The sequence below is a fragment of the Nelumbo lutea genome, chromosome 6 (assembly GCF_056320005.1).
Source record: "Nelumbo lutea isolate HS-2025 chromosome 6, American lotus-T2T, whole genome shotgun sequence".
Taxonomy (NCBI): Eukaryota; Viridiplantae; Streptophyta; class Magnoliopsida; order Proteales; family Nelumbonaceae; genus Nelumbo; species Nelumbo lutea.
The window spans coordinates 26,236,322-26,253,224 of NC_142689.1; the positions used below are offsets into that span (position 1 = coordinate 26,236,322).

Here is a 16,903-nt window from a genome sequence, read left to right on the forward strand (position 1 = left end):
AATGTTTAATTTACCCCTAAAAATCTTTGGTTGTACTTGCTTTGTGCATGACATGAGTTTTTCTAAACATAAATTTGATCCAAAGCCCATCAAGTGTATCTTGGTTATTCTCTTGTTCCGAAGGGATATAGATGTTTTGATCCTCTTTCTAGAAGGAGATATGTATTTAAGGATGTCACATTCCTTGAGTTCTTTCCTTTCTCTTGGTTATCTTGTCTTGTTCTTTAGGGGGATCGTGTTAGTAAAGATTGGACTCCTTTTTGCTTCCCTATTCCTATCCCAATATCTATCTATCCATCTACTTCTTCTTTTACTTGCTGTGGTAATATTCCTTCACCTCCTCCTCCTCCTATCTATCAGCCTCGATCTTGGCAGTAGTTTTTTATTAGGCACAATATGAGAGTGACTCTTGATGTTGAGTGTCCACCAAAATCTGAACTCCCAAATTAAGGTAATCTTGAACCTAACACATCTGTTATTGAACCTCATACCTCAAATTCTAATCTTGATCTTCCTATTACCACTAGTAAAGGAAAGCGGAAATGCACCACTAGCTACCCTATTGCTATTTATGTTTCCTATGATGCTCTCTCACCCTCTTGTTGTGCCTATATTTTTGTTATTTCGTCTATTTCCATTCCTCACAATGTTGTAGAGGTAGTGTAGTTATCTTAGTGGAAGGAGGCTATGAGCCAAGAGATGAAAGCTTTCATAAAGAACCAAACTTAATAGATTGTTTCAGTTGAAAAACAGCCCACTTGATGTATGGAACTGTTTGAGATTAGATGCAAACCAGAAAATAAACAAACAAGAGAGGAAGAGGAGAGAGCTGGCGGCAATGAGTGTTAGAGAGTAAGAGGTTCGAACATAACCCCTCTCTAACACTCTAAACATCTTATTAATAAGTTAATCTCTGACAAATTACAGAGAGGCCCTTGAGTGGGCAGGAAAATACAAAAAAAAACAGAACATTACAGAGTATGGGCCCAGAATAAGGCCCACAACAGAGAGAAACATAACATAACATGAAATGACAGTCTATGGGCCATTTGGCCCATCTTCTCTACACTCCCCCTCAAGCTGAGCATAGATGTTAATCATGCCCAGCTTGCCAGTGTCATGTTGAAGCCTTGCCTTGGAAATTCCCTTGGTTAGGAAATCTGCCAATTGTCCTTCAGAAGTAATGAATGGAAGACACACTTCACCGGAGGAGACTCTTGCACAAATAAAGTGTCTATCAACCTCAATATGTTTGGTTCTATCATGTTGTACCGGGTTGTGAGCAATGTTGGTGGCAGCCTGATTATCACAGTACAACATCATGGGTTTGTCATGATCAATCCCAAGTTCTTCCATTAAGGACCTTAGCCACAACAATTCCGAGACTCTAGGTCCTAAAACACACAGTGAGAAGGGAAAAAGGTTACACAACAATTCAATGACTTGGTCAAGCTACTTACAGATAACAAGTTGGTATTTAACTTAGGTACATGAAGAGTGGAAGATAAGAGTAAAGAGTTTGTAGGCTTGACAGTTCCCTTGCCAGAAATAGGGGCAAAAGAACCATCAACTAAGGTGATTTTTTCACGACTAGGAAGCAAATCATATTTCACAAACAAAGTGGAAATGTTTGTCATGTGGTCAGAAGCACCTGAGTCAATGATCCAAGGGGTCTTGGGATTATCTGATGTGAATGCATGGTTAGCAGAAGCCCTTATACCTGAGTGAGCAAATGCGGTGGTGGCTGGACTTCCAGAAGGGTTGGATGATGAAGTTACACCTTCAAGCTGGCTGATCATCTTTCTAAACTTCTCATATTCAGCTTTCATGGTTGCCAATTTTGCACTGGCAGACTCAACCTCTGTATCTGTACTTGTGGCTGCATGTGCACTTCTTGTCTTTCTACTATCATTCTTCTTCTAGAATCGGATAGGGACAGGACTGGGATGCAATTTCCAGCACTTGTCCTTGGTGTGTTTCGGCTTCTTGCAATATTCACACACCACCTCCTTCTTTCCTGTGTCACTGGGAGTTCCTGTAACCCTTTTGGGTTTAATTCCCATATTTGCAAAATGATCATTGGTACTGACTCATTGAACTTGCACTTGCCTCCTACTTTCTTCACTGCTGACCAAAGCATATGCTTGAGACAATGAAACATCTTCCTTAGACAAGATGTTTTGCTTTGTAATGTCATATTCAGAATTCAGTCCTGTCAAGAACTCAAAGACCCTATTCCTTTCAACCAATTTCCTGTATGTTTCAGCATCCTTAGGGGTGTCCCATGTCACCGCCTCTATCAAATCAATCTCTTGCCATATAGATTTTAGGGCTGAGAAGTATGCTGCAAGTGACTTCTCCCCCTGTCTTAGATTCTTCACATCACTTCTCAGTTTGTAAGCTCTGGCAACATTCAACTTCTGGGAGTAAGTTTCTGCAACACTATCCCAGATTTCTTTAGCCGAGTTCATCCACGGATAATGTTGACTAATCTGTGGCTGCATTGAGTTCACAAGCCACCCAATCACTGTGTAGTTTTCTTGCACCCATCTCTCATAAGATGGATCATCCTCTGGAGGAGCTTCTTGCTCCCAAAAATAAAACCCCATTTTCCTTTGCTACAAATATGGATTTTCACTAATTGTGACCAAGCCAAGTAGTTACAGCCAGCATAGAATCGGTTGGGGTTCCCAAAATCTGTCCATATTCAGCAGCATTCTTGTTTTCAAGGCTTGAGAAATCCATCATGTAAAGGCTCCAATTAGGATTTTCAATCGGTTCCCCAAGGTACTAGGGTCTTGATGAGTTTAGTTTGAGCCGAATAGGCAACAACAACTAGCTCACAGATAAGTTCAATCTTGATAACTGTGATAGTCCAGTTCGGTGGTAGTTCTTTCTTTACTGTTTCAGCCTTCAAAGGACTCTTAGAAACCTCCAATCACAAGGTATTTCAGGTTCCCAACAGCCGTTGTCCCAAAGAGAAGAAAAAAGGGCCACAGTCCTTAAGAGACCTTTTGTCGAACACTCAGTGTGCAATAGTTAACAACCTACTGTTAACTAGAAGAAACCACTTCAAAGTGTTCAATATAGGTCCAAGAAGAGGTTGGGATGAAGATGAGACTAGTACCACTTAGTTTTAGATCAGTTTCAGTAGCTTGGCAGTCCAATAATCAGTCGAATAGCACCTCCAAAACAACCCAGAAATTTCTGAGTAGAATCAGTCTAGCAATAGTGGGCCGAATGGAGGTGGGCTTTGAATGCTTTAACAGTCCTCCAAACAACAAAAAATAACCCAGCAAAGGACTGAAAAAAGACTTACAGTAAGAGAGTCTCTGGTTTGAACTATAAACCAGGCCGAACACTCGTTCTCTGAGATAACTTCGAAATTCTTTTTCTCTGATTTCAAATCAGGCCAAACAACTTGCTCTCAGATTCTTCTTGGTCACCGAACCCTTCTCCAAGTGTATAGAAACTTGGGCACCCTCCAATGACTCCAAGAACCAGGCGGATGACTGTAAACTTTCAGCCCTAGAACCTCCTCATGTAGTTGGCTGAACTAGAACCACATGAGGGACACGCCAAGCAATGGCCCGCTCTGATACCAAGTTGAAAAACAACCCACTTGATGTATGGAACTGTTTGAGATTAGATGCAAATCAGAAAATAAACAAACAAGAGAGGAAGAGAAGAGAGAGCTGGCGGCAATGAGTGTTAGAGAGTAAGAGGTTCGAACATAACCCCTCTCTAACACTCTAAACATCTTATTAATAAGTTAATCTTTGACAAATTACAGAGAGGCCCTTGAGTGGGCAGGAAAATACAAAAAAAACAGAACATTACAGAGTATGGGCCCAGAATAAGGCCCACAACAGAGAGAAACATAACATAACATGAAATGACAGTCTATTACAGTTTCTCTTCCTAAGGACAAGATTCCCGTTGCATGATACATTTGCTCCTATGGCTAAAATGAATTCTATTTGGGTGATTATAGTTGTGAAACACACCTATAATAATTCAAAATTATGGAAAAAGCAAGGAAAGATTCAATAGAAGTTTGTGAAAGAAGGAAAGAAGAAAGAAGAGAAGTGCTTGATCCTCTCTCTAGCCCCCAGTGCCCCCCCCCCCTCAAGATATTTTATATTTTTTCTGAATTCTAAAATGAGTACAATTCCCTAGATGCCCTGGCCACCCCTAAAGAATTAATAAAACAAAACAAAAGAGGCCCATAATTGAAAGAACATAAAATAAAACATAACTTAAAAGAAATAAAGAAACTAAGGCCCATTCAACCCATTCTCACTACACTCCCCCTCAAGCTGAGCATAGATGTCAATCATGCCTATCTTGCTTACATAATGTTGAAGCTTTGCTTTTGGAACTCCCTTAGAAAATCTGCTAACTACTCTTCTGATGCAATGAAAGGAAGACACACGTCTCTTGAAGCCACTCTCTCTCATATAAAGTGTCCATCTACCTCAACGTGCTTAGTTCTATCATGCTGAACTGGGTTGTGAGCAATGTTAATAGAGCTTGGTTATCACAATATAACATCAGTGGCTTGTCACACAAGACACCCATCTCATCAAGGAGAAATCTATACCATAACTAAGAAACCCCATGGGCCATAGCCCTATACTCTGCTTCAGTTGAAGATGTAGCAACCACTGACTATTTTTTACTCCTCCAAGAAACAATATTCCCAGCTACCATAGCACAATAGCTTGATGTGAACCTCCTATAACATCTGTATATGCTTCTACCTTCATATGACCATGTTTATCAAATAGTATACCCTTACCGGGAGTTCCCTTAAGATAGCTTAGTGCCCTTTCTGTAGCAACCATATGTGCGTCTCTAGGAACATGCATGAACTGGCTGATTACACTCACAACATATGAAATGTCTAGATGAATTATACGTAGGTAAAGAAGTTTCCTCAATAACCTTTGAAGCACTCCCCTATCAACTAAAAGTTCTCTATCATCAGCTGAAAGTTTATGATTCACATCAATAGGGGTGAAGGCAGGTTTAGCACTAAGTTTCCCAACCTCAATAAGGAGATCCATCACATACTTTTACTAAGAAATAAAGATACCTTCTTTGGACCTAGCAACCTCAATGCCCAAAAAATCCTACATCTCCCCCAAGTCTTTGATCTCAAATTTAGAATTGAGGAACTTCTTGTGTATCATTACTAGTAACAACAATATCATCCACATAAATGATAAGAAATGTGACCCGATTATTTCTTCTCTTAACAAAGAGGGTATTATCTGATTGGATTCGAGTGTAGCCAAACTGAACAAGAGCAGCCCTAAACCTGTCAAACCAAGCATGTGGAGATTTTTTCAAGCCATAAAGTGACTTCTTCAATCTGCACACCTTACCTTGCATCTCATTACCATATATACCAGGGGAAGGGACATATATACTTCTTCAATGAGATCACCATTTAGGAATACATTCTTAAGTCTTAACATCAAACTAGTAAAGAGGCCAATCACAACTCACTGCTAAAGATAAAAGGATTTTCACAGAAGTCATTTTAGCAACTAGAGAGAAGGTCTCAGTGTAATTTATCCCATACACTTGAGTATATCCCTTGGCAACAAGATGTGCCTTATATCACCCAATTGACCCATCTGCATGATACTTGATAATGTAAACCCACTTGCACCCAATAGGTTCCTTCCTAGCTGGCAAGTCAATAATATTCCAAGTATTATTTTTATGAAGTGCTTCCATTTTAATCCTCATAGCATCCCTCCACTCTGGTTTGGCTAAGGCTTTAGTCATTGACTTTGGAATGGCTTGAAAGAAAATAGAGGCTAGAAAGGAATAGTAGGATGGGGACAACAAGCTATAAGAAAGATGTTTGGAAATGCAATGAGTTGTGCATTTCGTCTTACCCTTTCTCGGAGCAATGGGAAGGTCTAGGCCTAGAAACAAGGGTGATAGTGGTGGAGATGTCGGACTTGTCCTCTCTTTGGTGATTGGAAGCAATTGAGATTCAACTAGAGATTTGGGATCAACCTATGTTTGCCTTAATCTTTGCCACTAGTACTACCTTTGGAGAATAGGATGAGTGGTAAAAACTAGAAGACTAGCAGGAGGAGGGGGAGGTGCAGGAATGGGAGACATCGAAAGAGAGGACCCCTCCATGGGAATAGAAGTAACTGTGGAGCATTCAACACAAGACTCAATTTAAGGTGGTAAAGGAAGGGATGGAGAAAACAGTTCAAGAGAACTCTCTCCCTCGGAAGGGTGACTATGAAAAGGAGTTGGCTCTGCAAAGGTGACATCCAACGAAATAAACTGGTTGCTACTAATGGGGTCAAAACAACATACCCTTTTTGTATGGAGGCATAACCAAAGAAGATACATTTTTGAGCCTTGGGTTCAAACTTATGTCTCTTGGAATTGGGAATGTGGACATAGCAAGTGCAATTAAAGACATAGAGGAATGGAGGAAACCTCAACACTAGGAAAGAAGACACCAAAAGGAGACTTTAACCCCAAGACTTGGGAAAGCATGTGGTTAATAAGATAAGTGGTTGTTAAAACTGCATCACCCAAAAATTTCACAAGAACATTGATAGCAAAAAGAATAGCCCTTGCACTTCCACAATATGTCTATTTTTCCTCTCCACTATATTTTGCTGTGGAGTACATGCAGAAGAACTCTGATGAACAATCCCTAATTTTTTAAGGTAGGAGGTAAGATCCTTCTCAAAATATTCCTTAGCATTGTTTAATGGGAATATTTTGATGCGGGTATCAAACTGAGTAAGTATATATATTCATGGAACTGTAGCACAAGTTTGGGCACTTCTACATGAGAGTGCATAAGGTAAATCCAGATATATCGTGAAAAGTCATCAATAAATAGGATGAGATATCTATAGCCACCCATACAAGGTAAATGGTAAGGCTCCACATTAGAGTGAATAATATTAAAAGGAATATTTGATCATTTATTACTTGAAGGATAAGTGTTCTTACAATGTTTTGAAAGACTCACAATGTAGACTCGATAGACTTATTCTTTTAAATCATTCTGGAAACAATTGACTCAATGAAGAGAAAGACAAATGACCCAAACAACTATGATATAATATAATACAACTAGTGGATTCTGAAACAAAAGCAGTTCTCTGAGGTTGTACTTGGCTTTGCTTATGCATGTCTAACATATATATCCCATTCACCTCGTGGTCACTCCCAATCACCTTCTGAGATTTCATGTCCTATAAAACATAATATGAAGGGAAAAAGGTCACATTGCAATTCAAGGATTTAATTAAATTACTAATTGAAAGCAAATTAGTATTAAGTTTAGGTACATTAAGAATAGATGATGAGGTTAGGGCATGTGAGGTCTTGATGTCTCCCTTTCCCATGATAGGAACCAGTGAACCATCAACAAGGGATATCTTGTCCCGGCTAGAAAGGAGTTGGTAAGAGGTGAATAAATGTGAAACACTGGTCATATGGTCAGAGGCACCAAAATCAATTATCTAAGGGATTTTATAAGCACCTAAAATAGTAGCATGATTTGCAATGGCACGCTTGAGTGTGCATACACAAAGGAAGGAACTGTCTCTGATGAATTAGATGCTATAGCAGTAGACTCCAAATGACTAATTATTCAGCCATATTTCTCATACTCAACCTTGGTGGCTGCAAGCTGCTCTCCCACTAACTTCTCACCACTCTTCCCTTATTCATTCTGTGAGGAGGTGGATGCATTTGCATTTCCACCTTTTCCATTCTTAATCCTTTTTCCATTGTTTCCATTCTTGACACTTGAGTTTGGCAAGAGTGGGCTCTAGGTGCAGCTTCCAACAGGTGTCATTAGTATGTTTAGGCTTCTTGTAGTATTCACAGACAACATCTTTCTTCCCAATGTTAACCTTTGGCTTCACCCCAACATTAGCATAGTGATCAACCTATAGCTCTATAGACTGAACCTGTCTTCTGCTCTCCTCACTACTCACCATAGTATAAGCCTGAGACAAAGCCACCTCATTCTTTGCCAAAACATTTTGCCTCTACATCAGATGGATGTAAAGAATGCCTTCCTCAATGGGGACCAACAAGAAGAGGTTTATATGGAGTTGCCTCCAAGGGTGATCCTCCCTAACAGTGAAGGGAAGTTTTATTGTTTAAAAAAGGCTTTGTATGGTCTCAAACAGTCTCCTAGAGCTTGGTTCAATAGATTTAAAAGGGTTGTTTTGAAGATTGGATTTTCTCAATCTCAGGTTGATCATACTCTTTTCATAAGAAGAGTCAATGGACAAGCGACTATGTTGATGATATTGTTGATATTGGAGATGGTGTTTTAGGAATCAACTAGTTAAAATCCTTCCTTGCTTCTAAGTTTGAAATTAAGGACCTTGGTGAGCTTAAATGTTTCCTTGGAATTGAAGTTGCAAGATTAAAGAAAAGAATTTTCATTTCTCAGAGAAAATATGTTCTACACTTACTCCATGAGGTCGGGAAATTGAGGTGCAAGCGTGTTGAAACCTTAAGTGATCCTAATCACAAGTTGAGTGCTAGTTTTGGAGATATTCTTCTAGATAGGAGGGTTTTATCAAAGATTGGTTGGTTGGCTCCTTTCCCTTTGCTTGACTATACCTGACATATCCTATGTAGTTAGTGTGGTAAGCCACTATATGTATGAACCAAGGACCTCTCACATGCAAGCTATCAATAGAATTCTTGCATATTTGAAGGGATTCCCAATAAGAGATGTTATACTCCAACCATGGACATCTAAAGGTTGAGGCTTATACAGAGATGCAAACTAGGCAGGATCTATTGATGACATGAGATCTACATCTAGCTATTGTACTTTAGTGGGAGGCAATGTGGTTTCATGGAGAATGAAGAAACAATCAGTTGTTGCTCGTTCTAGTGCAGAGGTAGAATACAAGGCAATGGTACATGGAGTGTTTGAGTTGCTTTGGTTAAAGACCCTATTGACAGAGATGGGAATCTAGACAGATACTCCAATGAAACTCTACTGTGATAACCAAGCAGTTATAAACATTACTTATAATCTTGTGCAACATGACCGTACAAAGTATATTGAAGTAGACCAACATTTCATCATAGAGAAGATAGCCAGTGAAGAGATTTTTCTAAACTTTGTGAGATCATAAGACCAGCTTGCTGATTGTCTCATTAAGGGAGTCCACAAAACAAAATTTCACAGTAATTTAGACAAGCTGGGCATGATAGATATCTGTGATCAGCTTGAGGGGAAGTGTTGAGAACAGATTTTATTGGAAGGGTATTTTGTCTTTATCCCTGTTTATATTTTGGGCACCCAAATAAGGGCACTATTGTAATTTGTCATCATATTAGAATTCTTTGGTCTATGGGTGTGAATAGTGAATAATACACCACATTTAAACAACCCTTCTTACAAGTTACGACTTTATTAGAGCTATTGATTCTACATTAATTGGTGCCATCCTATCACAACCACTAACTTTTTCCTGTCACAAATCAGAAGAGATCTAGGCTGAACAGCTTTGCCACCAAGTCAGGGGTATATTAGAATTATATATGGCATAAAGCAGTTGAAACCATGGTAATGGGATTTTTTGAGGCTGATCAACTATAGAAGAAAATTTGGCTTGCCTACAAGTCATAGTGTTAGTTCATTTTTCATCTTGCAGCCTGGTCTATGGAGGTTATGCAGCTGAATTTATTTTCATTTTAATTTTATTATTTTTACCACATATTCAAGTTATGTAGCCTCTTTTCACTTTGTGATCTTTGTTTATAATTCCTTACTTTTGGTGTCAGGTCATTCCTTTGAAGCTCGGATATATGCCGAAAATGTTCCAAAAGGATTTCTTCCAGCAACTGGAGTCCTCCATCATTATCATCCTGCCCCTGTCTCACCAACAGGTGCATGCACATGTAGAAGGAAAAAGGCTGCCGTACTTTGTTTTTATTTTTATTTTTTCTGTAGAAGTTGTTCAAATGGGGGAGGAAAGAAGAAGCTGTCTCCCCCTGACACTATTGATTTATTCAAAGATGGATAACCACCATTTTGATGGTTCCATGTAGAAGATTTCTAGTCCAGGAATTTTCCAATCAAATGATCCTAGCCATCCAGTCTATAGAATGTCTATTGGGATATCTACCAATCACAGACATAAACAATCTGTGAACATATTGCTGCAATTCAAAAGAATGACAGCCTCTCTGTATCTGCAGGGGTAAGGCTGCATACATCTGCCCCTCCCCAGACCCCGCATTAGTGAGAGCCTTGTACACTGGGCTGCCCTTGTAGTCAGGATGTTCTAGGTGTTTTTGTCATGTTTAGAATATGCATCTACTTTTCATGCTAGATATTTTTCTTTGACATTATCATTCTGTTAACTGAAGTCACTTTCTGATCTGCTTACTGAGCAGTTCGAGTTGAGACAGGAGTGGAACAGGGAGACACTGTTAGCATGCATTATGATCCAATGATTGCTAAGCTTGTAGTATGGGGAGAAAATCGTGATTCAGCATTGGTTAAATTGAAGGATTGCTTGTCAAAATTTCAGGTATATCTAGTTTTTTGAATTTGAAGAAAATGTGGTTATCAGGTTTTATTGTCACGATGATTGACACCAGTATGCCTACAGTTGGTGCCTGTATCATCTTATACAAGGTTGTCATTTTCCAAACTATGATACCAGCATACCTTTACAATGTTGTCATATCATGTCAGATGCTTCAATTTTTAGTGTAAATTTCGATCTGATATTATATCCATCTGTGTTCTTGACACATCTGTGAAACAGTTTCCAAATCCTTTCCCAGAAGTTGAACCTTCTTGGAACTCCTCTCTCAGAAGTCATAGTGTTGGGAGTTTGATTTAATATTATTTGTTGTCCTTCAGTATACCAATTGAAAGCTCTCTTTCATTAGTGCAGAAATGCAATAGATATTTCATTTCTAGACAGTAAAAATGATTTAGATGTTCTATGTAATATAGATGTAGCTCTGATTAGATAATAATGAAAAATAAAATAAAGTTGGAAAGAATATCCAGACAAACCATCTATAAGTTTACGGTTATCTTTATGACAATATTGCATCATTAAAATATCTATGTATCTTTGTCATTTATATATATATAAGCTTTGGGACATCCAGACACTAAAAAAATGCTTGTTTATAAATCTGGTTCCCTCGTCTGATTTCATGGTACGGTTGCATGAACCTTGTTGCCCTGATTGGACAATCAGTGAAAACATGGTAGATGGTTCAACTCAATCAACTTTAATCCCAACTATTTGGGGTAAGCTACATGGATTCTGTCCTTCTGTCATGCTCTATCAAGAGCTATTATAAGCCTTTAGATAATTTCCTAGCACTTCAACCTATACTTTCTTTGGTCTTCTCCTTTTCTCTTTTGGAGTCTTCTACATGCACCGAGTTGCTCCTTCTTTCTGGTGCAGTTATTGATCATCTATGCACATGATAAATTTGAATTTGCACTTTCAATATCTCTCAATCATGCGTGTTTGCTACTGAATCCTATCTTCTAGAAGTGTGCCTCAAGTGTACCACTATCTTCTTGGAACTATAGTCCACTAGGTGGGTTATTTAGGTGTCTTGTGAAATATAATATCTGTCACCTCTGATTGGTTTGATGCCTCTGTATAGCTTCTATTGAATATTTTCAGGGGTGTCATGTTTGTATCATTGAGGTTTCTAAATTAAACCCCAATATTAAATGCTAGCAATATTTGCAGGTCGCAGGCTTGCCAACCAATATTAATTTCCTACAAAGGCTTGCCAAACATTGGGCATTTGAAAATGGACAAGTGGAAACTCACTTTATTGAGCATTTTAAAGATGACCTATTTTTCGATCCATCTAATGAAATATTGGCAAAGGATGCATATAATGCTGCTGCACTTGGTGCAACATTGGTTGCTGCTTGTATTTGCAAAAAGGAACAAGTAGCTTACAGGGAAAGTCTTCCTGGTAAGCTCAATGATATAAACATGTTGGGTGGTATTACTGAACTATTCATGGTGTCTTAATATCCAAATTTACAAGCTTTTGCAGGGGATAGTAGTTTACTCTCTTTATGGTATGCCCATCCAACTTTCCGAGTCCATCATTCTGCAAGGTGTACAATGGAACTTGAGTGGGATGATGAGTATGATAACAGTGTCTCAAAGATTTTGAAGCTTGGTATCAAATATCGACCAGATGGGAACTATTTCATTGAGGTAAATCCTACTTATAATATTCATAAAGAGATGGTTTCAATCCCAATTTCTGTACTTCAAATTCAGATTGTTCTCTGTTTGCATTAGATTTTCTGTTCTACCTATACTTGTTCTCTGTTTGCATTACTCTTAGGCTGTGTTTGGTTTGATAGAAGATGAGAGAGGAAACTTGAGGGAAAGTTCTCAAGGAATTTCACAAAAATTGTTAAGAATTCCCCCTCAACTTTCTGATACTCTCTTATTTATATCAAACCAAACATAGCCTTAAGTTTTTTTTTTCTTTTTTTTACTCAAAAAGTGTTGTATATGCACCCAACAGAGAGGAGATGGTGATTCTCGTGGGATAGAAATTGAAGTTCTATACCTTGGACATCATGATTTCAGAGTTGAAACTGATGGATTAAGGATGGATGTTAGTTTAGCTGTTTATACCCAGGTAAACTCTTTCTGCAAACACATTCTTTCATTTACCTATCAGAAAGGTGGTCCATTAATATGCTTTATTTGATACCCATTTTTATGTTGCAATTTTAGGTTATTGTTTTATTTGATATTTTTCGATATATAGATTTTTTATTTAATATAAGAGACTAAATCAAGTTTTATTTATAAAAATTATCCCACTTTATGGATCCTACATCATTTGAAATGAGGTTTTGTTTTTTTTTCCCTCTTTTAGTGGGGGTAACTACCACTAACCTTTTTGAGAATGGAGATAACTACCATTTGAAGCTCATACTCTTTTTGAGTGGGTAGACACGTGTCTGAGGAAGGAAGCTTTTGTTTGGAGTGGGAGTAACCACTTTTGAGATGCTCTTTCTTGAGAAACTAAGAGGACACTTGTCTAAGGGAGAAGCTTTCTAGTCTGAGGGATTTGTTTTAATATATATATATATATATATATATATATATATATATATATATAGTGCAACAATGGGTGTTTTGTTTTTGGTAAAATGAACAGAGGTACTCTGGTCATTTCTCTTTAATTTAACTCAAGTGTATATATATATATATATATATATATATATGAAATAGACATCGGCCTCCTTGCACTACCAATTTCTCTTCACCGAAAGTAATTTTTTTTTCTTGCTTGTCATTGCCGATGTCTATTTATATATATATATATATATATATATGAAATAGACATCGGCCTCCTTGCACTACCAATTTCTCTTCACCAAAAGTATTTTTTTTTTCTTGCTTGTCATTGCCGATTCTTCTTCACATTTAGAACATGGAAGACCTCCCTCTTGAAATCATCTTCAACATCCTCTCAAGATCACCAGTGGAGACACTTCTCCAGGCTCCAGCTGAAAATCCCAAGGGTTTTCTTTTATTTCATTTCCCCTCTTTCATACATTAGCAAAAGTTTTTCCTTTGGAATCTCACCAGTAAGTCATCTCCTTCTTTAAGAAATGAATCTTTTCTTACCTATTGCTTCTCTGGTTGTTTGCGCGTTTGCAAAACTTGGGGTTTCTCCTTAAATATAAAATAAAAGAGCTAGTTTTACTGGGTTTTCTTACAGAGAGCATTTCTTCTTCTTGCTTCTTTAATAAATGTTCAAATCCAGGTCTGACCAACTATTTTCTTCTTATTTGTTTGTTTCCTTTATTCGTCTGTATTGCTTCTTTGTCCCACCATGGATGCTGGCTGGGTTAATAAACAGCTTTAAAATGATAACAATGTCCATTTCACCGATTTTACATCTGGACTGTAAATGAAAATTCTTTGGAATTTCATCAAACATTGAAATTGGATATGAGGAGTAATTTAAGTTCAATAAAATAATTATAACCATAATTGGTTTTCTTTAATTTAATTGTTTTTTTTTCTTTCAGAAACTCTTTTTGCTTTAATTTTTATTTTTTCTTGGTTAAAAATCCTCTTGTACTGATTCTTAGCACTACCTGGGTCAGGTTGGGTTGGTATCGGATTCAACCCTATAGGGTTGGGGTGGGTTTGGGAACTGTGGTCTCTTAACTTGGGTTGGGTCAGGATTGGGTGGAGACAGTGGAGGGTTGTGTTAGGGTTGAGGCAAACATGTACTGAACCCGGCCTATTGACATCCTAGTCTGAGTGTTGTAATCATGACGATGTGCTTGGCATGGGAGTTTTGCATAAGTGTTTATGAAAGCTCGGGTCCTAACAGATTTTCCTTTTGAATTATTTATGCAAGTAATATTCACTAGGATGTAGACTACAGCTCAAGCTACTAAATTTATCCTTCACTACTCATCAAAAATGAAAATAATGGAAACAAAGAAAAACAAAAGTTTCCTTTTGCCAACCTAAGTAGCAAATTTCTTTGATAATTGTCTGCTTTAGTAAAAATATAGCCAAAGAAAAATATTAGCCTCTTTTTCTCATTTGGAGTTTTTTGGTTGTGCTCTAGGGGTATACTAAGCACATCCATATTTGGCATGGTAAATATCATCATCATTTTAGACAAAGAATAGGGCTTGATCTGTCAAACGATGAAGGCTCTCTGGATAAGCAAAGTTTTGAAGCAGCATCCCATCCTCGAGGGACTGTGGTAGCACCAATGGCAGGCTTAGTAGTAAAATTACTGGTGAAGGATGGAATGGAAGTGAAGGAAGGGCAGCCTGTCTTGGTCTTAGAAGCAATGAAAATGGAGGTATGCTAGTCATGCATGTTTCTGTCTTACATCTTTTATTTTATTTTTATGATAGAAGAAATCCTGATTATTTTTCTGCTTGTTCCAGCATGCTGTCAAGGCACCATGTGCTGGATTTGTCCGTGGGCTTCAAGTAAAAAATGGCCAGCAGGTTTTTGACAGCAGTATTCTCCTCAGTATTAAGGTAACTCTCTTTGCACATCAGGGAGTAACAAAGATACTATAGACACTAGAGATTATCAAGGATGCCTGCAAATTATCATACTGCAGGGTCAATCTAAGCAAAAATTACTAGTTGTTTTGCTCATGTGTCATATGTTGATGGGCTTAAAAAGTCTTTAGCTAATAATTTAAGATAAGATAAAAAGGAGTGATCTTGAAGGTATATGTTTAATATTAAATGCCCAGTTCTTTCTTACAAAGGTGAAAGAATTTTAAAAACTGGTGAGGCACACCAGCTTCTTTTTGTTTCCTTTTTTTGGGAGGCAGATGTTGATATGCCATTTTTATCTTGTAACTAATGGAATTAAAGAATAAGCCTATTAAAGAAAGTTTAAGCCAACAAACGGAAAAAGTAAACAATAACCATTATAGTTCACGAGATTAGAAACCTATAATTGTATTTCTTTATGATCTATACAAACTGTTTGGTGCACTTGTTTTTTGTGCTACTATTTACTCTATGATAATAAATACTGGTATGCATATTGAGTTCAAGCTTTTGAAAGACAAAATCACTTCTTTTTTGGAAGAGATTGAATAGAACCTCACCACAGTGCTTACATGGTTACATTCTGTGAAGGAGTCTGACTATGATACTAGAAAGGTATGATGCCTAAAAAACTGGAAACCAATGAACTGGTATCACCCGGGGGTGGTGGTTCTGATTGGCTAGAATTCTTCCAGTTTCATTATTGCATATTTATTTGGTTGGTTATTTCCACATTTGACATCTTTTGTGCTCATGGTCTTTTCGATGCAAAATTTTAGCTTTGGAGAATAGATCACAAATTTATCAAATAATAATAAACTACACAAAATCTAGTGTGCCAGGGTATTTACTCATGTTGAAAATCTGTTTAGGTGAAACTTTCAGGGTTCTGGATGTTCTGCCTAAGTTCTGAAAACACCCTTGATATTCATCTGGTTGATAGGAGGCCCAAGGTTTGGCTCATGTTAAATAGAGTGGCTCCCCAATTTTTCTTTTAGGCTGTGTTTGGTTTGAAAGAAAAGGTAGGGAAACCTGTACCCCCTACTTTCCCTACCTTTTCCTTCAAACCAAACACAGCCTTAAGGTTTCTACGGTGGCCATCTGAAATGAATAATCCCGGCTCAACCCCTGCAAACCTGCAGGTAGCCTGTATGTGGATGGGACACATGCACTTTACACATGCTGAAGTGACTTTTACTCCATGTTCCAGGACGAATAGCAGTGATACTGAGCTCCTTTGTCCAGAAAAGCGCTGCTCAGACAAGGCCTCAGTTTGTCTCTGAGTTTGAACTGCTTTATGGTAGCAGCGAGCAGGGCCAATCTACGTTGCTTCGGTAAGAAAATTCTTATGATAAATAACTTGAAAAAATGAAGATATTTTCTTTTAGTAGTTTTTATTTCTTTATATGAAACCAAGTGTCACCATATAAATTATGGCTTAAAGCTTGTCATTACTGCAAATCAAAAGGAATCTTGTATATTCTCAATTTGTAAAAACAAAAGAATTAGTCAATCAATATTGGAGATGCATATGTTACCTTTCTCCTTTAATTTTTCGTTTTGCAACCTCCTATTAAGAACCTTTCCATGGACTTTAATATCAAAATACTAGGATCATAGGGCTATCCGGCTATGCATTTTCAATTGCTGCCTAGTGGATCACTTTATATTATTGTCTAGTTCTTGCATTGATACACTCCAGGGAGGAAATGCCGAGTGGAAGAAGGTAATAATGAGCTTAATGAATAAAATTTGTGAGACGAAAGGCCTGGTTTGAAACCTTTCTTCACCCACTCA

General features: G+C 37.8%; 1 protein-coding gene across 2 annotated transcripts in view; it reads left to right on the plus strand.

Moving 5' to 3' along the window:
• MCCA (methylcrotonyl-CoA carboxylase alpha chain) overlaps positions 1–16,657 on the plus strand; it is a 44,054-nt gene extending 27,397 nt beyond the window's left edge. Inside the window, exons 9-16 of one of the 2 annotated variants that reach the window (XM_088951074.1) lie at positions 9,820–9,924; positions 10,435–10,571; positions 11,769–12,003; positions 12,088–12,254; positions 12,574–12,690; positions 14,653–14,895; positions 14,984–15,079; positions 16,317–16,657. In XM_088951074.1, coding sequence (XP_088807200.1) covers positions 9,820–9,924; positions 10,435–10,571; positions 11,769–12,003; positions 12,088–12,254; positions 12,574–12,690; positions 14,653–14,895; positions 14,984–15,079; positions 16,317–16,325 — 1,109 coding nt within the window. In that variant the 3' untranslated portion in view covers positions 16,326–16,657. The remainder of the gene's footprint in view (positions 1–9,819; positions 9,925–10,434; positions 10,572–11,768; positions 12,004–12,087; positions 12,255–12,573; positions 12,691–14,652; positions 14,896–14,983; positions 15,080–16,316) is intronic. The other variant, XM_088951075.1, reaches the window with a different exon arrangement.
• Positions 16,658–16,903: the final 246 nt, after the last annotated feature.